The sequence below is a fragment of the Amphibalanus amphitrite genome, unplaced genomic scaffold (assembly GCF_019059575.1).
Source record: "Amphibalanus amphitrite isolate SeventyFive unplaced genomic scaffold, NRLGWU_Aamphi_draft 000998F_arrow, whole genome shotgun sequence".
NCBI lineage: Eukaryota > Metazoa > Arthropoda > Thecostraca > Balanomorpha > Balanidae > Amphibalanus > Amphibalanus amphitrite.
Genome location: NW_024882492.1, coordinates 114,767 through 136,137, shown reverse-complemented (window position 1 = coordinate 136,137; position 21,371 = coordinate 114,767). Strand labels below are relative to the sequence as shown.

Sequence of the window (21,371 nt, the reverse complement as noted above, 5' to 3'; positions counted from 1 at the left end):
AGATTAACTAAGGCCCCATTACGGGCCCATTGACTGTGTGCAGTCCATCGATGAACGCTGGCCCGGCTTGCCATTACTGCTGTTGACAATTAATCAGCGTTCTGTGCCCGGCGGGACGAGCAAACAGCCGAGAGAAGCTCTGCTTCACCCTCCCTCGCCCGGCTCTTCGACCGGCTCCTGATGAACTCACCGGCGGGTGTCTCCTCCGCAGTCCATCGGACCGTCTACAAGGAACTCGCCAGAGCGGGATCCCTCATTCAGGCCATAGGATCGGCTCCAGATTAACCCCTCCACCATTAGCTAACCGTCAAACTGACTCTAGATGAACTCAACAGGGCGCCTCCCCCCTTCCCTCACCCATCGTACCGGGTAAAAATGAATTGCATTCCTCCCCGACCATCGCGAGAGCCACACGTGAACTCACGGACTCAAACTGAGCTGGCCGGCACTGTGACAGCCGCTTAGTCGTGCCTTTGATTCAGTCTATCGGTGTTACATAATGCACAGGTGTACAGGTGTACTGGTGTGTGTAGCTGCGAGGTGGATACGGACGGTTCGATGAGATACGACCGACAAGATTGGATTGGAAAGGAAACTGCTATGTGTGCTTACACGTGCTGTATGTTATCGATCTTGGTAGGGTGATGGAGCGTAATATCACGTCCCTCTTCCATTGGGGACGTCTAATTGTCTTCAATATTGCCTGTCCTCGCTTGTAGTCACTGGTGGACGGTTGTTAACCGTACTGTGTTTCTCGTGGCCCCTGAATTTGTAGTGTGAACTGTGCTGACCTGTGCTCTCCTGCAGCCCTAACGTCTGCGATCGATAGTGACCCGTGATCTATATTCAACTCTGGTATTTACTGGAACTCATGTTACCCGCTTTGACCAACATGACCGATCTGACCCCGTTTTGGCTCTGTAACCGTATGACCGCTCTGACCTATGACCTGCCTTGTCCTCTGTGCTCCCAGTGACCGCTGTAACCCACTCTAACCTCTGTTACCTCAGCGACCGCTCTGACCTCTGGGATCAGACTGACCCTCTCTGACTCCTTCCTCCTGTGATCGCCCTGACCCTTGTGACCGCGTTGATTCCTGTAACCGATCTGTGACCCCTCTGATCCCCTGTAACCGCTGTGACCACTCTGACCGTCTCCTTCTCCGGCAGCCGCTGGCGAGTCGCTGCAGGAGCCTGTTCCGGACGTGGAGCAGTGTCGCCGACAGTACCGACAGCGCACGGAAGAGGCCATCGGAGACCCTGGACCGTACCGGCGGGCACTCAGTGCACGCACCGATCTGGCGCTCAGGTCAGTCAGGGTATGGGGACAGTCTTGAGTCTACCCGGGACCGTAACGGTGGGCTCTCAACGCGCGGGCATACCTGGCGCTCAGGTTAGTCAGGGAGACGGGGGAACGGGAGAGAGATTGTCGGCCACGGCGGGATAGGCGTGTCATCTGTGTTGTATCTGTAAATGTTGGTGGCTAGGTTTGCGGTGAACACAGTGGTGAAGCTGGGTCGGCGCTGCCTTATTATTTTGGGGGACATTCTTTCATGCCAGGGTTACATTGAGTTCCACTCGCTACTCAATGCGTCGAATTATTACTGACGGATGACAACTCCCGAATGTTCCGCTGTATTTCATTTAGGTGGATTATCTGCAGTTTGTTAGTGCTTTGGGTTTTGTTTTCTACTAAACTTAACTCGGCATTGTTATTCGTCCAGCTTTCGTTACGTCAGGGCGATTGCTTTTTAGCTCGCCAGTCGGATGCATAGTTGTTTTAAGTTGGTTCGCACAGCGCATGTGAATAAGTGTTCGTTAAAAGTCAGGAGAGTCGTGAAGTTCGTGTGCGACTTAAATTAGTTTTTTTTCCTAGAGTGGATGTCTTGTGCCTCCTACGGTAGTTTTTGTGTTTGTAAGGGATAGGAAAAATCGCTGTCGTACATCTGAGGCCTCTTGCACCAAAATCCTCTTGCACCAATGCTTGGATTATTTTGCATCGTGTACCCAGTCCAAGTCTCAAATGTAACAATTTGCGCGCAAAAAATAGCAAGCACATGTAGGATTATGTATTGGGCTATTGCAAACAATTTTACCACCGTTAAATTAGCTTATTCTGAAACCGGTTTTTCGATTTTACCTAGCTAGGTAGTGTGGTGCAAGAGGCCTCTGCTATGACTGCGGCCGTGGGGTGGTCTAAAAAGACATGAATTTCCCATTCGCTTTTCCTGAACTATCGTTATGGAACTCGTGGCATGAATGTCCAATGTCCATGCTCTAGGTGTCCGTGACTCGTCCTCATTAGCTCCCAGTTGACCATGGTTTGAATCTCTGTCGCCTGATCTGCTGAATAATCCCCACTCCCCGCACTGACATACAGCCACCAATGTTTCCGGAAATCGGTACTGCGCCGCGATAAGGGCCGCTATTTCTGCCCTACTCTCGTTTGTGCACGCGGAGCCGCGCCGCGGCGCGGCGTGCGCTGTGCGCGCGGCCGCTTCTTTTTTCGCCTGTCGCCATTCATTAGCGGCCGCCGCGTGTCATCTGCCTCGGCTGCGGCCGGCTCTGAGCAGCTTCCTCGGACTCTGCCGGCCTCATTATTTGGTGTCGCCGGCTTCTGTTCAGTGTGTTCCGTCGTGCTGCCGCATGCTGTGGTGATTGGAGGTCGCCGCAGGAGCCGGCACCTCGCTGGTGACTCTGATGATGAGCCGACGCCCTGCTGATAGATACCCGGCTTTGACACGACGGGCGGTAGCCGGAATGGCTCCCCGCACCTGTTTACCGGCAGGTGACTGAGCGCAAACACTGTGGCACACGCATTGGCTGTTCCGCGAACGGTGGAGGCTAGTTAGGTTCTCTCTTTTCAGCCGGAAGCCGGTGCTCGAAGGCGACTCACTAATGGTGTTGGTGCCATTGAGTCAATAATTTTCCGCTGGGAGGAAGAACGCACTATCGGTGGACGGGCGCACACTCACCTGTACACTCGTTCACACTCCTCGGCACCTCTGTAGGATCGATGGCACTGTGAGAGACTCATACTTACACTTGGTCCACTTAGGAAGAAAACGCTTTGCGCCAGACGTTCTACGAAACATCTTCGTCCTCAGCGAATTTGTGAGTATATTCCTACCGCTACCGGTGCGAGGGCCCGGTAGCGCTGCGGCACAGTGTCGGCGTCGACGTGTCGGTCTACCTCTCCACACCCGTGTGCCGGTGTCCGATTACCATTAGCGGCCGCCGCGGCCAAACGGGCCCAATCGGAGCGGTCTGGTCATCTGACACGGATATGCCGCCCCGCCCCGCCCCGGTCCGTGAGCGCGGCACGTGGGGGAGGCGGGATATTGACCGGGACGCTGTGATTTGCGGTTGTTCAGCAAGGCGGAAGTTGTCTCGTTGTCCGTGACCTCGACTTAGTATGGTATACTTATGGAGACGTCATTTCGGTGACTGTGCGTCTCACAAGTGAACAGCCGACCGACAGCGGTGGACAGCGTCGGTTTTTGAGGAACACAACAGCTCCGTTTACATTTTTAGAACAAAGAATCGTTCGGAAGGCTTGTATTTCTCCGCGCCGATTAAGTCGAATGTCTAATGTTTGCTGTCGTAAATAGTCGTAACGCTGCCCCCCTGAGCATCGAAATATCTCAGAAGGAAATAGATTGTTGAGGCGGCCGGGAGCCAGGTTATGAACATTGAACGGTTACTTTCTGATTGGTATTAACTGCGATTAAGTGGCATTACTCAAACTACAGGCCATAGCAAATCTGCTATCGAGGAAGGTTGAATCCCGCATATGATGTTTGCGAATTGCTCGATACTGAATTATGTTGTTTACACGGAATTTGCGATCGGATTGTTGATCTCAAACGTGCATAACGAGCCCTTAGAAGTGCGGGCTCTGGCCTCCACTCAGTCGAAACATTCGAGCTTCATTAAATTGAATCAGCATCACTCGACTCGTGGTTTTTAATAGCAGTTTTCCCCAGTTGGTAGCATCCAACGGTCCTGGAAGAATATAACAGTCGGGAACTTCATCACCGAAACTTTCCACCTGGGAAGGCTAGGGTTAATCCTCTCCATCCGACTCCTCCCTCATCCAGTTTTGCGGCAGTCACGCCACTGACCGCTCCCGCCGCCCCCGCGGCCACGGTGACAAACATCCCCGGAACCGTTCCGACGGGTGCCATCACTCGGCAGCACCGTCACAAACCCGGCCATCGGCCCGGCGCTGATCAGCGCCACGATCGTCTCAGGCGCGCCGCAGTCGTCCCAGCCGCGCCGCAACCGCCCCGGTCGCGCCGTCGAAATGGCCCGTCCGGGCGGCCATTCGTCGGCGGCGTTTGATGAAAGTGTCGCGGCCCGCTCGTCACTGTCACCCTGAGATGACAGGCTGACGGGGCGTCATCCGTCGCCGACGCAGCCAGTTGCGGGTGTGGGGATGTTTCAAGGTTTGACTGACGTGGCTGGAGGCTGGGCTGAAATGTGCGCTGCTGAAACAACGGCTACCTGGTCGATTTGAATAGAACTTCATCCTGGTTTGAGCGAAGCGTTATGGTTAAGCGAGCATTTCGTGCAACCTGAATGCGTGCATCGTTGGGTACAAAAGGAGCGCCAGCTGTTTTCTGTGTTTTGTCTTTGGTGATGCAATTTGTATTTATGCTGGCGGATGATGCCGTGATAGGTAGGCTGAGTTAGTGATGCAGAGCGGCACGCAGGACTGCTCTGCCTAGCCCCTCCGAAGGCACGCGTGACAGGCGCGGTCGCGGTGGGTGGTGTGTTAGCTCTGACGTCACTTGTGGCTGCTCAAAGTTTTCACCGTAAACGGGCATCGGTGTAGTAGTTACGGAGCGAGCGAAGCGAACGGAGTCTCATACTGAATTAAGGGAAAATCCTGAGTATGAGCGGCTGGCCGTGGGGACCCTCTTCAAAAGCTAATATCTTAGGAACGGGACATCCGATTGACAAGCGGTCTTCTTTACTGAATGTCACTTGGACGTAAAAGTTCTGTGGTGTGATGGCCACCATGCGTTCTTGCCAACCACCGCACGTGGCGCGTGGTAAAGTTGGACATTTTTTAAGAACCCCCAAAATTGCAACCTCAATAACGGCACAACGGTTGGGCCGATTGAATTGAAACTCGGTACACAGTTAGGTCTCCATCAGATAATTCATCTGCATGTGTTAAGGTTGGGGTGCTACAGCACGTGCGCACGTGCAGGGGGCGCTCCCAGATCTCTAGAACAGCTGGGCCGATTGCGCTCAAAGTTGGTACACGGTTGGGGACCAGTTAGTAGGGTGCCGTGCAAAAGTCAGTTTGGACCCCGCTTGCACGTGCACACGTGCAGTGTGCCGCTTCCAGATCTCGAGAACGGCTAGGCCGATTGCGCTGAAATTTGGCACATCGCTAAAGACCGGCTAGTAGGGTGCAGTGCACAAGTTAGTTGGAGGTACCCCCTCGCAATTTCGCACGTGCAAGGCCCATCCTCTCGCTCGCTCCGTTGGTCGCCCAAAAGTCGTTTTACTGGTACTTATTTCAGGCCATTGACACACGTTTCCAGTCACGTTTTGCTCCTTTCTTCTGAAAAAGGAGTTGCATGCTACAAGATCAACTTACAGCGGTGTCGGGTGTTTCACTTTGAACAATTTGTCCAGCCTTGAGCCCGCTGTTTGATGCCCGCCGGCGGATGGGTACGCCTCTCCCCTCGCTCCGGGCTCGTGCCGTGCCCGTCGGACGCGGCACCGGCGGCCGGCCGGGCGGAGCGAGTATGGACGGCCGATGGCGTTGACCAAACAGCCCAGCGCCGATACAGTCTCTATCAATGTGTGAGCGGACAGCCCGTGTGTTTGTGTGTGCACGGGTGACGTCATACGGCCTGTGTGTGTGTGTGACGTCACAGCCGGCCTGCGGCCCAGCGGCCGAGCAGCCGCTGAGCTCGGATTACAGGCCGGCAATCACGGAGCGACGGCGGTGCCGGCCATCGACCGACCGCCGCGTGTGCGACCGTGGTCGGCGCGACCGTGGCCGCCAGGACGGGGCTGACCCCGGCCCAGTGCACTAGCAGGAGCCCTAACCTCCGCATCACTACTCAGTCAGGGGTGAGATCTACCCCCGGCGCCGCCGCCTCGGGATGGAGCGGTCGGATTGGCTGTTAGGTCCGCCTCACCGGCCTCTGATTGGTTGTTTGACAGAGCTGTCACGACTGACGGTCGCCGCCGGTTCTGTCTTCCACTCGAACTGCCGCATCCATTCCCATTTGCCCTCCCTCTTGGCGGACGCTTTCATGTGGCCCCTTTACCTGTCCGTGCGGCACGGCGGATAGACCATCTCCGTGACCACTTAAAGAGGTAATCAGCTGCGTGTTTGACCTCCTTCCCTCCGGCGGCGGAGGCATTGGACACCCAATCATCGCTGACTCACTGCCAGACGGTGGGGCTGGTTGGTAGTCTGGCTGATAATGCAGGCACCGGGTCCGCTGTTCACCTCCGTGACCAGACCAGTCAGTAACGGACGGGGCCACGCGCGCCGTCCGTCGTCGAACGTCCCGGCCAGGTTTACTGCCGTCCGGCGGCCCCCGCCTGCGCACCGATCTGGAATGACCGTGGGGCTGAAATGACCGGCCCTGGTGGGAGTCGAACTCGCGACCATCAATTAGCTGATTGGCGCGTCACGTGGCATCGCGCGTGAGTTGTGGGAGCTGGTCGCTGGCGAACTGCGTAAGTTGGTCGATTGTGAGTTGCGTGGGCTGGCTGATGATCTGTCGCGACTCGGCTGAGCCACTTAAGACTGACTGGTTGATACGATGTAGTAATGATGGTGATGGATCTGTCATATCCTGGAACTTATGAGTTCTGGTGTTGCGTAATCGACCGCTTCATTGCCATGCTGTAGGTTGAAAGACATTGAATCAGCAACACAAGTGTGACCAATGACGCTAGCAATGCATATTTGTCGGCAGGCTGTATATTTCCACCACCCCTCGGCTATTTATAATTGCGTTGTGCTCTTAGGCCGTTGGACTGTCCACTAGCGGGAGTAGAACGGTGGTCACTCGATCTGTGACGGAAAACTCCGGGGTGGAGTGTTATGATTTTAATTCGCGATATTCTGAAGTCCATGAACTTCTGTCCTTGCTGGCTGACAGACCTCGGTCTCTCGCTGGGTCACAGCGACTTTGTTTTGGCGGCTTGGATTTGTTTTGCTTTGACGTAGGTGCAAAGCTGTTGTGAGGTTGTCGACTAGAAGTCGTTCTGTTGTCGGCTGTAAGTCGTTTTGCTTTCGGCTGGCCGTCGTTTTTTCCAGCCACTCAATGTCACGGTGGAGCCGCTGATTGGCATCCTCTGGTGGCTGCCAGAAGAAACGGGGAACCGCCGAGCGGCCGGGCCGCGGGAGCAGGACCTACGACTACAGCGGTAGACGTATGGCGGCTCTGGAAGTTGGTGGAGCTTGCAGCAGGATGAGCGCTTTTCCTTGCCATTCGGGTGCTGTACCTTGCAGGTCGGGTGCCGGTATCCAGTGGGTCGGGTGCCGGGACCTTGCAGATCGGGTGCTGGACTTTGCAGGCTGGGTGCTGAATCTCGCAGGGTGCTGTTGGAATGTTGGTCGGCGTTGCGACGCCACGTGCTGACATTTTGTGTTTAAAAAAGTAACTGCGTGTTCACTCGTGCGGGCGTTCGGTATTTAATTTAGGTGCTCGAGCATCCCGTAGTGCTGCTCTTTCGTCGAAGACGGAACCTTAAACTGGTATTGTTCGTGGTTACGTATACGTAAGGTCACGTGCTTTCTGCGTCAGATAGCGCCGTCGCCGAGCGCAGCGCGCCATATCTTCTATCGCATCCATCAATCAGTATCATCCATCGCAATCAATCGGCACAACCAATGCGACACATGCTGGTGGCGGTCGTTTGGCACGGGTCGCGTCGTATCACCTACGTACTGAACACTTAACACTTAACCCGCGCCCCGTAGGGGGGGCCGAAACGGCCCCCCCCCTGTCCTTTTCGGTCGATATCTCCTAAACGGCTGGAGATATCGCCACCAAACTTTCAGGAACCCTCCGGGCATCAACTTTACACATTGTGACCAAAAATTTTACCAGAAGCTATGATAGGTTGGCCACAAATGACGTCAGAGTGACGTCATGTTCTGTCATTTTCGACCGAAAAAAGACCTTCGCGAGAAGACCTGTCATGACTACAGCTTTGAAGATACAGAAAAATGATCAAGACATAAAAGGTGTAGAATTGACAGGGCTACAAAACTGCTATCTCGAATTTTTAAAATTTTTGAGTTTTGACCCCCAAAAATCAAAAAAGCATTTTTTTGGATATATTCGCCAAAAAAACCAAAAAGTTTTTTGAGTTTCGAAAAAAACCGGAATATATGTGATAGTGCCTACCGTCTTCTATCTACATACCAAATTTCAGATCGATACCTCGTTTTTTGGCCAAGTTATAGGGAAAAAACTGTTCAAAAATGATGACGTCAAATTTTCAAACTCAATTTTTGGCAATTCTAGAACTCGTAGAGCAAAACGAAGACCACCATTAGACTCCCCGTGACGAGCTGCATCGAATCGATACCCATTTTATGCAAAAATATCAACTTTGAAATTTGACCTAATTTGACCTGATCTTGACCTGACCTTCACCAAAACGTGACCTAGGCTGGCCCCAAAGGCTGCCTAACCCACATAATCGCATTTGTCATGTAAAATGGACCATAAAACATGTATCACACGACACATTCATATTGTGACCCCCGGTGACCTGACCTCGCTGTGACCTGACCTGGTATCAGTGACCTCAGATAGCAAAGTATGTGTTTGACGAACAATGTACCATCGATGGTTTTCAATAAATTACCAATTTACTCGCTTTCACAGCACATTTCTTGAATTGCCTGTGAACGGTGAAAATCTGACCTTTGACCTGACCTGTGACGTCATCGGTTTGACCTAGGTCAATGAATTTTGGTCACAAGGTAGTTCCCGGGTGGGGCTATCGAACGCCGTTTGAATTTTGAAAATCGGCCGGTAACTTTCCGAGATCTTAGGGGGGGGGCCGAAACGCCCCCCCCCCCTACGGGTGGTAGGGTCCGCCGGTAGCCCTACGGGGCGCGGGTTAACAGTCTAAGATGCAAACTTCGGCTATGAAGTGTTCAATGGATCATGCGATCGGTTGTAAAGACAATGCCACACCTTGGAGGACAATTGTATCACTGAAAATGTTCAAAACGTAGCCAAGCAACCATGGACTCTGTTTCAACCGTTTCTGGAGTATTTTGAATTTCTATTTGAGATACATAACAAATCCGCGAATAGTTCTTCTTGTTTGAAGTTCTTCGTGAAGTAATTATCCCCCTTTTCCACCAGTGTGATTTCCTCTTGCGTAGAATATGTCACTGCCCTGTCTTTGATTATATATTTGAGGATACTTTGCGCTCAATCCCATCTGAAATAACCGTCGTGTTTTATCTCTTTTTGTAGGCGGCTGCTGTGCGAGGTGACTGAAACTGAAGCGCTCTCGGAGACAGCAGCGCGGCAGGCCCTGAAACGGGACGCGTTCAGCCGACACCTGGCCATGTTGTCGGCCCGGGTCAGCTGAGCTCTGACGTCACTGGTCACTGCGGTCAGCTGATCTCTGACGTCACTGGGTCGGCCCGACCGATGTTGACTATGGTGTGATGGTGACTCGCTGTAAGGTTGGAGGGCTGAACGTTCCGTGCTGCCGCTATTTCAGGGCAATGGTCCTCTTCTACCCGACTCTTGTTTGTTTTTGTGTATCGCGCTGAAGAGGTCTTTGCGCCCACCTTCGGCATTCAGGTTGGACGATGGAAGGTTAGCTTTGTTGGCTGAGAATACCCTTCGACCAGGTGCCCGAGTCGTGATACTCGATTCACTCGATGGATGTTACTGTCGCCCAAGATGAAGCACCGAGCACAGTGAACTGAGTCGGGGGACATCTCGCAGGCGGGACGGAATCGAAACAGAGATTCCACTTGCGGTGCTGGAGATAGTTCGGAGCGAAAGGCGGGGACAGGAATGATTCATCACATCATGGTTATTTAATGGAACGCAGGCTTTTGACGTGGATGTACTACAGTGGTGCCGCGTGAAACGAGGAAATGTTTGGTTTCCTGAGAACGAATTGTTTGTACCAGACGGCACCAATACATACCTACTTTGGTTCGTTTTACTGTTTTCGTAAGCGTTATTCCTCAATAACGAGCATACTTTTTGTGATGGTAGGAAACAGTAATTGACTGTTGTTTTGTACACTAATTGACCGCATTTTATGTTAAGATTATGCACCAGTGCATAATGTATCTAATGCATTGTACCTTTTGAATGTGCTGCCCGTTCAATAGATTTTTTACTGGAATTTGAATATAAACAAAAATAAATTTTGGATCTCGCATATCGGTGCAAAATTATATGTGATCAAATGTTGAGGTCAGCCATACTGGCCAGCACTGATGCATTTATTCGTTTCGAAAACCGTTTCGTCTGTAGAATTGCTCTTGTGAAACCTCAGCCCACCTATAGGTCAGGCCGCCCACCGTTGCCTGACCTCTGCCCGGCCCTGAAGGTCCCTCTGCGGTCCGGGCCGGCCGGTCCTGCCCGCCGACCGCTCCGCCGAGGTGCCCACCGCGGGCTGCAGAATGGCCGGGCCGCTCTCCACCGACAAAGCCCACACCGATCGGCGAGCGAGCGGCATTGTGCCGCCGATTTACGGCCACCGGCGGGCGTTCGAACATACGGCCCCAGCGGCCGAACATTGGTAGCAGTGCTGGGACACGCGGCAGCGGCGCACGGGTATTGGCAGGGCAGCGGCGCTCGAACGTACGACGGTAGCGCTGGGACATATACGGCACCAGCGCTGGGAATTTGGCAGTAGAGGTGGAACAAGCGGCAGCGGTGGCTGGATATATACGGCACCAGCGCTGGGACTTTGACAGCAAAGTCGGATCACGTGGCAACGGCACCGGTTCACCAGCGGGTTAGGTGGCAAGTCGACCCCTAAAGTCGACCAGACTGCCGCAGCACATGAACGTCGTCACATGACCAATGACCATGCACATTGCACACGAGTGCTCGTATTAACCCTCAGCTGCCGTGTTGAACAACTGAGTTGTTAGTTTCCTAATTTCTGCTAGGTACAGCAATATTATTGTCGTGACAGTGATAAGTTTGTGTGACGCACAGCACGAACTAAATGTGACGAGTTATGTGACGCATTACCGGCGTTTCATTGACACCTGACCTCGATCCATCTCAAACTCTTCTGGCTTCTACTCCCGCCTTTCACTAATTCTAACCCGAGAAGCGTAACAAAACACCCACCTGACGGATCTGTCCACATGTGTACGGGTCGATACGGGCCGTCCGGGGGCGTCACTGGCGATCTCGCCCGGGGCAGTGGATGCCGAGGCACACTAATGGGGGCGACGGGCACTCGACCGGACCCGAGTGCTGAGTGAGACACTCTTGGAAGAAACTGGCCATTGGTAACCGCTCGGGCGACACGGGTGACCGTGGGCAGGTCATCGCTGAGTCGAAATGACCGCTAGACAAATCTACCATTTCAAGGCACTAGTGAAAGCCCTGGTGGAGTTGCAATGGGTGTTGGTAACCGCTCATTCCTGATGGCGAATCACCACCTGGTCGGCTATAGCGCCATGACCCACGCTTGGCACTTACTACTGTTATATTCAGGTCGGCTGGTTTGGCTTACTCGGGAGAGAAGCGAACCGGATGTATCACCCCTCATGCCTTACATAAATGCATAACTGCATACTTTGAATATTTAGAAACTTCGATCATGCGGATGACTTACTTGACAAGTTTAGTAAATCTGCTGCATCTGTTAGCACTTTGAGCAAGAGCAGCACCCGCTCAGCTGTTCGGAGATGGTCAGCTCTTGTGACAGGGGGTAACGATTCGGAACAATGCCCTCACTCAACCATACTTAATGTCCATACCGTCCTGACACGCCATGAGATTTTCGCCGCGTAGCAGACTCTAACTACTCTACTCTTTGGCCCTAGCAACGTGGAGGCGAGATAAGCCCGAAGTCGCTCTTGAAAGTTTGCATAGAGTGTGCAATGAGCATGTAAAACGTAGATTGTCCCAAGTTAATGGCAAACCAAATACCAACAAGTGGCGGGAAATCAAGCACACGACTGAAAAACATATCGCATAACACAGTGGCAATGCTTGTGTTTATACCTCAAAGGTTGATGATGGGCAGACGGCTTTACTTCTTCCACCGGACGATCCTATGCTCCCAACGTCCGCCGGACGATCTGTGCTCCCAACGGGTCCGATCACCTTCATTCATGATAGTTCTTTAATCGCACGTTGTCATTTAAATGTATTGATCTACATTCTACATGCACTGTGTCTTGATATGTTCTCTTTCTTTGTGACCTTTCTCCATATGGCAACTGAGCATATTCTGGGGTTTGCATCGATTGTGTTAAGTTATAACTCCTAATGGGCCATGCGTATATATGTTTAGGCATTAGCTTAAATCCTGTATTCCCGCGTTGACCTCCGAGACAAATTACACGAAACATCTGCCACAACTTTCAACTGAAACCTGTAAAGAAGGTCTATTTGGAAGGATTTCGCCTCGGGCAAAAGTCGAACAAGAGAGGGTAAACAATCCCGAACATGTAAGCTGAAATTAAATGAAGCGTGTTCTTGCCAGAGCGAATTTACGGCAGTTCTTAGAAGGCGCCTTCTAGCTCCTTGCCAATCTGCTTTCTTGTGTGATTAAAGGAAGTAATTTATTTAATTCTTTTTAACCCTAGAACGCCTAGGGGGGGGGGGTTGTATCAACCCCCCCCCCTGAGGTTTTTCGAAGTGCACGCTAAACGGCTTGTTGTAGCGGGCTGAAATTTTCAATACCCTCTGGGGCAACCTTTGCGCATCTTTTGCCGAAAAAAAATTGATCGGGTCATGTCAGGTCACGGAGTTATGACGTCATAAGAGGTACAGCCTCCGGCCGACAGTTACCAAACGTGTGCGCCGAATCCCTAGGTTTTCTGCCGGTGATACCCACATTGTTTGATGGATCATGATGAAACTTCCCATGCATGTTGGGGCAAGCATTGGCTATCGTGTGGTGCAAGAAAATTGACCGGGTCAGGTCAGGTCACGGAGCTATGACGTCACAAGAGGAACAGCGTCCGGTACTATTTTTGAAAAGCGCCCGAACCACTATTTTGCTAATTCTTGTCACCTCAATGGGAATATGCAGCAATATTAGCTTCTATAGGGAGCAAATGGACCTCCCAAATCCAAAAATACAATCAGATTTCAAAAATGTAAATTTTGATTTTTCGAATTTCTGCCGCCGACTGTGACCTTGCCGACTTCCGGCGCTCCCAACGCGCCATTTTTAGAGCTAGGGAAACGAAATACATACCAAACGATAGAGAATTGATCAAGGAACACGATGGTGAAGGTTTCAAGTCGATATCTCCCACCGTTTTGCCGCAATCGCCGCGGAAAGTTGAAAAAGTTTGATTTTTTCGGAAAATTTGACCTTTGACCGGTCAAAAGTAGGTCAAATATTGACCTAGGACCAAAAAATATACCACCAATCGCGAGATCTCGTTGAGAGCAATCCGTTGGTTTTTTCCGCTAAGCTCTACGACCTTCCGTTTCGAAACGCCAGGGGGGGGGGTCGTAACAACCCCCCCCCCCTGGTCGTTCGTGTTATGAGAAATGGTCTGGTCGTGCGAGGGTTAATGGAGTTGTGGGAAATACCGCCGAGCATCTTATACGTTCTTGAGCACACCACACCAGCCTGAAGTCTACAGCTGAGGAGCGTGCTACTACATAAAATTGCGAGCTACATCGGTCGCGGAAATCTGACACTTTAAAGTCACCTGTTTGGGTGATCGGACAACGGTCGGATAGAGGCTATGGGTGTTGTCTGTTAGCCGGTCATAGACCGTGTCCGGTCGGTCAGATGTCATGATAAGGTGGTTGGTCGACGGTCCGCCCGTGGCTGTTCTCTGTGGTCCGGCTGGTCTCCGTAGTTTATCGGCGGATAGAATGGCGGTCTGTCTGCAGTGTGTGGTCTCCGTGGTCTGTCTGGTTTCCGTATAGTTCGTCGGCCGACAGTATGACGGTTAGTGTGCGGTGTGTGGTCTCCGCGGTCCGTCCGGTCTCCGTGGTCATTGGTCCGTCGGCTGTCCGTGGCTGGTATCCGTGGTCCATCCGCATCGGCCGACGGTCCGTGGTCTGTCTGTAAAGTGTGTGGTCCCCGAGGTCCGTCTGGTCTCCGTGGTCACTGGTCCGTCGACCGATGGTCCGTGGCTGGTCTCCGTGGTCCGTCGGCCGCGACGGTCCGCAGTCCGCGCCGGGCGGCCGCGGCAGAGCTGCAGGATTAGACACCGGGACGATACCGTCTGCCGGCCGGACCATGACGGATTACATCGGTCGGCCCCAGATAAGCGTACGGTAATAAACCTATCTGTCCCCCCACCCCCCACCCCCCACTCCGCCGTGCGCCGGGCTCGTCGACGCCGACGGCCGCTCTCCTCCGCCGTCATCGACGGGACCAGTCGGCCGGCCGGAGGCGCCGCGGCGGGGCGTATCGCGCGCGGCGGGCGGGCTCCATTCGACGCGTCGAGAACGACGTACGGACGAGTGTCGAGCGGATACGGATCTGGACGGAGGGGACCGGTGAGCGGCGGTCGACTGGGACTGGCCGCCGTGCCGGGCGGACCGCTGCTGCTGGCGAGGCGACCCGCAGTGTGGGCCAGGTGAGTAAAAACTGACGGCTGATGGGATCTGCCGCACTCCGCTGGGAAATCAGAGTGGCGCCGCGCCTCTTTGCCGATTGATTTCCGGTGTTCCCGAAGATGAGCATTGTGTTTACCTGGGCGTGCGGAACGATGTTCTGTTTTTGTGTGAGCTGTTTGTAGATGTTTCTCCATGTTACAGGTAGGGCTCCTGGGCTGTTTAACAATAGTTTGATTTTTTCGGATGTTTTGCTTGAAAATTGAGAGTTTAGGTGATCGTGATATAGGTATGCAAGTGCGACATGTTATCTGTCTTTTTTCTAATGTTGCATCCGAAATGGAATAAAAGTGTTATGCCCTTACTGTGCTGTGCATTACCGACCCCACGGCATTTCAAGTTATGTTGATTGCTTTTTGCAGTTTTCACAATCGAAACGTCGAAAACCATCTTGACTTATTTTCATCGACTCATCCTACGGTGTTCGTTGGCTCATCTTCACCCGCATAGTTGCTACCGGTACCGGAACTTGAAATAATGTTGGCCATAATTTCGATTGTTACGTCGCCAACGATTTCCCTCCGCAAAACGCGCTTTGAGCGCCTGCTATGCAAGTGTTCCATTGAGCGGCGTTGGTTCGAGCTGACGAGTGTCACACATCGTAGCACAGAGCTGTTTTCTACAAGGTCCTATCCTCTCTGAGCGGAAGTAAGTACCTAACCGCTATTCTCTGCACCACCGGCAACAGCCTCCAATTGTGCTGGACGGAAGTGCCGCTGTTCTCGTCCACAGGCTGATGGTGCAGCCGAAACTCATTCGGACAGAGTTCAGCGAACCCCGCGCAAGTTTCCGGCGTATCGTTAAACGCGGCATCTTCTCGGCAATCCGCGGCGCTTCTCAGGTGATGAGGTGACATGGTAAAGCGCCGCGGGGCCGTGCATGGCTGAATCCCGTGCATCCGAGTCCCGTAATAATGGCCCGTCCATCGCCGAGTTACGGTCCCGTGCAACGTATGACATGAAGATATAACATTCAGCTGTTATGTGCGCTTTTGAAGATTGGAAGAAGATTACTGATTCTGTGGGTTGATAAAAAACGTTGAGATGGTTCTTGGGCTAACTGGCGTTAATACCTCCAAAATGAACTAACATGCACTTCCCTGCCGAAGAGGAGGGAGAGATGGGCAAATCTAATAATATCTGACCGGTCTCGCGATTGCTCAGATTCCGTTTACTGAGCAATGTCGCTGACGATAAAGAGGTGAAACGTGTTTTGCGTTGGCCATCGGAGTTGCTGGCGACTGTGTCGCAAATTCGCTTACCTATATTAATTCGCCTACCTATATTATAATCCTCATTTCATTGCTCTCGCCTCTGCCGTGATTTTTTTTCGGTAGGTAAATCCAGAAAACGGAAGGGGAAGATTCGGATGATGTTACAGAATGCCCATTGCCCACTGCCCAATGGTCAAAGTATGTTCAGAATTTCCCAAAAAGATTGAACAGCAAGAGGATAGGTTAAAACACTTGGTCGCGCCGGGTCGTGCCTTTACTAGCGTCAGTGCCCGCTGACAAATTGACGCTGAGTCGGGTTCCATACCTGACATTTAGATTCGACAGTCAATATTCCACTAACGCTCGGTACACACGCGGTTGACCGCGCGTGTTTAGCTGCACATTCATTTTCCTCCAACTGGGTCGGCGGGTGCGACGCCGGAGCTATTCCCATAAACGCCAGCGCTGGCCAACGGATGGCACCGCGGGGGCGGCCACCGCGCGAACCGTGGCTATCAGCGTTAATTGCCCTCCGATAAAACGGAGAGGACAGACTGCGGTCATCGACGCACACAATTACGGGAAGGGAATAAATAGCAGATCAATATAAAGTAAATAGCAGTATTCGAAGCCGCGGTGAGCTATGACAGCAACGCAGTTGAAGCCCTTCGGCGTAGAGCGTTATGAGCGCTTGTTTATCAATACTAAATGTGTACCTTTCACATCCTGCTTGTAATGAAAAATCATTGTACAGTTAGGTAAGTTATTTTGTAACTGAGTACCTAGGATCTTCTTGCTTGAACTGATGGGGCTGATTGCTGAACAGACGTAGTCATGTGATTTATTAAGCGACATTCACTGCTTTGGTCTATAGCGTCGTCTTAGGTTTAACATGTAATTTATGTAGTTCTTCGCTTTCAAATGTAATAAACCCTGTTTATTTTGATATTATTCTGATAAATGTTATAGCTGCGGTGATCTCAGACACCTAATGATGTCTGAATTAAAAGTAGGGGAAGCGGGGGTAACACCGCCTCCCTAAGCTTTTCGCCAAAATGAGAGAATATGTGTGAAGTTTCTTGGTAGTTTTTGTTTTGGTTACAATATTTAAACATTTTCTCACGTGTTTTAGGTACTTATTTTGCATGCTCCTAAAAGGTTTTCATGTATCACGACTTTTAAAAATACCTTGCATATTTGCTGCCTACAAATTGTGTGGGTAACCCCGCCACCGGTGTTGATGTTAACCAAACCCATTCCTACGAAAGCTTTTAATTGTTCAGAGATCGTGTGCGATGAGTTTCCTGTCGGTAAGTGGTAATTTTCGCAAATAATCGGTAATGGACACCTAAATAGGTATAGGTTCATCAGCTGTTTACCAGTTTTATACAGCTGGCAAGTGCTTGGTCGGGATGCATGAAAAATATAAAGTAAAAAATCAAATAAGCTGCTTATTCCCGACTTAGGAACATCTACGAACATAAATAAAGCGTGTCTTTGGAGTTTCATCACTTATCACGCTACAAACAGGAAACACCGCAACCTCAATTGGGGTAACACCGCCACGGGGTGGCGGTGTTCCCCAATAAGTGATCACAAGCAAAAATCGCGAGCGGTAAGAATGTACTACACGGTTCAAGCAAACTTATCTTACTGGACAAAGCCGATCAGTTATTTTTCGATGTTATCAAGTAAATCAAAATGAGTCTCTACTTAAAGACATTCAAAAGTGCTCCCAACTCATCGAATTTTTATAAGAGAATGTGCATTTTTCTTTAAATGCCCACATTGAGCTTCGATTACACTGAAACACCGGAACACAAATCAGAAGACGCTTACCTGCGTGCGGTCAATAGGAAATAACGGATTTTTACACTTCACATTTCATACTTTCGCCGCCAGATGGGGTGGCGGTGTTTCCCACAGTGGCGGTGTTACCCCCGCTTCCCCTACCTACAACAGTAGGTCCAGTCCATTGACAAGCAGCCATTGTTGGTGCACATTTACGTGGAAATTGGAATGGCGAAATGACTGTGGCAGTGCTCAGTCGATCATTCGTCCCATGCCGATGGGTATCAGTGCCGCGCGTATGCCAGCATGCAGCCCACCATTCCCGAGTCTGCAGCGGCAGTGGCAAAGTTCGAAATGTAGATTAGGGTGGCGGTGAGACGCGTCCTGCAGATTACAGAAGACTGATGAGACCGCTGAGCACCTGAGCGTGCCGGCCGGGCCGCTGATACATGGCACCTCCGATGGATCGCCGCTCCGAGGAGCCCACTGAAGGTCGGGCGGATCAGATCGAGACGGATGCCACACTTAAGAGCGAGTCTCTCCATGCTAGTACAGATAATGGCAGGCAGAGTTCGTACCTTCTTACTAGAAATGCCTGGGCATTTTGCAAAACATGCAACAGTTAAGAGATCGACGCGTGGACATGTCACGGACATCACTTTTCGCTCTACAAGCCAACTATAGTAATACGATCCCTGCTGCACAAGTCGCAGCCGTTACCGGCGAGAGCTTCAATGTGTATAGCAAGCTTCTAGCTGAAGTGGGGACAGCTCTTCGCTTAAGTGTTTGATCGAACCTCCAGCAAAATTTTCTTGGAGTTTTTCCTCAAGCAAGAATGCAGCCCAAGTCGCCAGAATGAGGGCTGTTAGCGTCTCAAACACTTGAAGGTTTAATCTTCCAGATCATAATTCGTTTTAGAAATTACAGAAACAGCTCTAAGAACCTTTTAAGAAGCTTAGGTTTTAGACATTTTAGGACCGACACTGCAGGTCGATTGAGGAAGCACTTCAACGTCTTTTTGTCGGCTGGCATATGTTTGTAAATGTCAATAAGGATCGGCGATTGAGCCCTCCTTGCAGAAATATATGATCCCGTTGAGTGACCATATAACCGAAGGTTTGTTGTCAATAGTTAAAACACTATCCTCTAGAATTGTGTTTTTCTATTGAAAAAACAAATCTGAGTTCCCTAACAATTTGGCAAAAGCTGCCTGAGATCAGTATGCTCACTCATATAAATGCGGTATTTATATGCGGTATAAATGCGGTAAATGCGGTAAGAAAATAAAATGCGGTATTTATGCATTTTATTTTCTGGGTCTCGTACATGTTTACACCGTTGTGTATATACTGATTTCGAGGTCAGACAAATGAGGACCGAAATACAGTTCCGAGCTTGAATATATAGGTAAGTACGTAAAAACCTGGTATAAATGTATAAATGTAGGTACAAGGTCTGAACTTCACGACAATACATAAGTGTGTAAGTGTGGATCTAACCTCTAATGGGCCTGTAAAAATTTGGGGCTTCGCTTTATTAATCATCCGGATTTTCGTAATATGAAAAACAGTGCCTAACATTATGCCCGTGGTTCATTATAATTTGTAAACAGCCATCAGATTGTGTTAGCACACACGGTACATGGTTGTTCCCAAGATGTGTACCTCCATCGCTGCGCCCCTTAAAGGGACTATCCCACCTTCTAAAATGTTGTTAAAACCAGTTAAATTGTGCCCGACTTTATAGATTGGATGACCAGGAACACGGTTCTGGCATTTATTTTTCATTAAACATCTTAGGCTTCCCATATTCCAAACACAAACTTTCAAATATGTGACGTCACAGCCCAAAATTACCTCCTTCCCCAGGCCACATTACTGTCATAAAGCTGATTCTTTTTACTCTGTAGGCACCTCAACAAAGTTCAGACCACGTTTTAAGCGATTTTTCAACGAACAAACCCATTTAAATCAGAATGACTAAACGAGGTGACGTCACACTAACGGTCGCTCCATGTTGAAGATAGGGCCTTGCACAAGGCCCATTTTCAAATGAAGGGAACGAATTTCTTCAACACCAAGAGGCCGCGGGGGTTGCAACCTAGATAGATAGTGGTTTCTGAACCTCGCCGCAAACTTGGCTATCTCAACTCAAACCCCATGTTAAAGGTGGGATAGTCCCTTTAATGTTCGCGGCAGTTCGAGAATATTCGAGATATTGACAATGTCACGCTGTGCGCCACTTTAAGAGCCAAATAGGCTAGAGGTAAAATCGGATTGCAAACATTTTAAAGTCTTTTCCGGGTTCGCACATTTTCGCCGGCTGAAGAGCGATGTGATAATCAATCGGCTGCAGTGGGGTGATTGGTGGCGGCCTCGCCGAAAATAGAGCTCACTACAGGCCCAATATCCCGAAGATGAGGCTCAATTCAGCTCGGAAAGTAGTTTCCGGGAGTTGTCCGACCGCACCCGAGATTGAGCATCACCAGTTCGGTGTTCTCCACAACCAACATGCGACGTTAAAAAAAATGTTGGTGTTTACTTACTCCAGCATGCTAAAATTAAGAAGAGAGCAAATTTCTGGTAAACGTTTGTTCATCACAAGCGGCACTCAAAGCTTACCAACAGCTGATCCCCATAGCACGGAATAGGTATAAAGTCTACGAGTGTCGTAGACTATATATTTCGTGCCCATATTATTTCATCCATACCTGCTTTATTTTAATAACACAATGCAGTTACAGGCTAGTAATAAAACAGCAAATAAAAAGCACTTAATGACAAAAATATAGTGCAACGACAAGGATCCTTCACAATAGGAATAAGGTTTCCTATTTCTTGTATTTCCTAAGAGCATGTTCGGTCGAGGCATGAGACAGCCATTAGAGTTCTCCTGATAGTCATTACATGAATTGCCATAATGCCATTATAAATGCGGATTTCCATTATGTTACCTGATACAATATTCACAAGCAAATATTTGTTTACGGATGTGATCCTGATATCATCTTACACATGTCACAATTTGGAACCTTGTTTCGAAATTAGTTAAAAAAGCTAAGTAAAAAACGCCGCTAAAAATAGTGAAGCTAACTTGAATGCGCATTGCAGGGTTGTTGTTCTTCTCTTCATATAGACTCGCCTTGAGACCCACCGCACCATTTGATCTGGTTCAAAAGCGTTTGATATTCTGGCTCAAAAATAGTCGAATTCGTATTGGTCACCTCAAATCATTCCCATCCCATTTTAAGTCCTTGTTGTTTGAACACATCAATTTTGGATACATTTTCACTTCAACCTGTGCGATTACAGAGACTGGGCACCAATTCTGCCTCTGGAAAGGCTCTGATACTCGCTCCACTGGCCACCAAATAAACCCATCCTCCTATTCGCCCGGCTCGCAGCGCGGAAAACATCGACGCTCTCGCCTGGTCCACATCAAGCGTGTTTTCCAAACGGAGCCGAATTGAATTTCGATTCACTGCATTGCCTGGTTTCTGTCCCAACGGAGATACGGCCCCAACAAATCAGGTGTTTTGACATAATCGTTTCC

At 50.4% G+C, this 21,371-nt stretch overlaps 1 protein-coding gene across 2 annotated transcripts in view; it reads left to right on the top strand.

Moving 5' to 3' along the window:
* LOC122369013 (serine/arginine repetitive matrix protein 1-like) overlaps window positions 1-10,189 on the top strand; it is a 33,253-nt gene extending 23,064 nt beyond the window's left edge. For both annotated transcript variants that reach the window (XM_043343370.1, XM_043343369.1), the window contains exons 15-16: window positions 1,170-1,308; window positions 9,485-10,189. In XM_043343370.1, coding sequence (XP_043199305.1) covers window positions 1,170-1,308; window positions 9,485-9,602 — 257 coding nt within the window. In that variant the 3' untranslated portion in view covers window positions 9,603-10,189. The remainder of the gene's footprint in view (window positions 1-1,169; window positions 1,309-9,484) is intronic.
* Window positions 10,190-21,371: the final 11,182 nt, after the last annotated feature.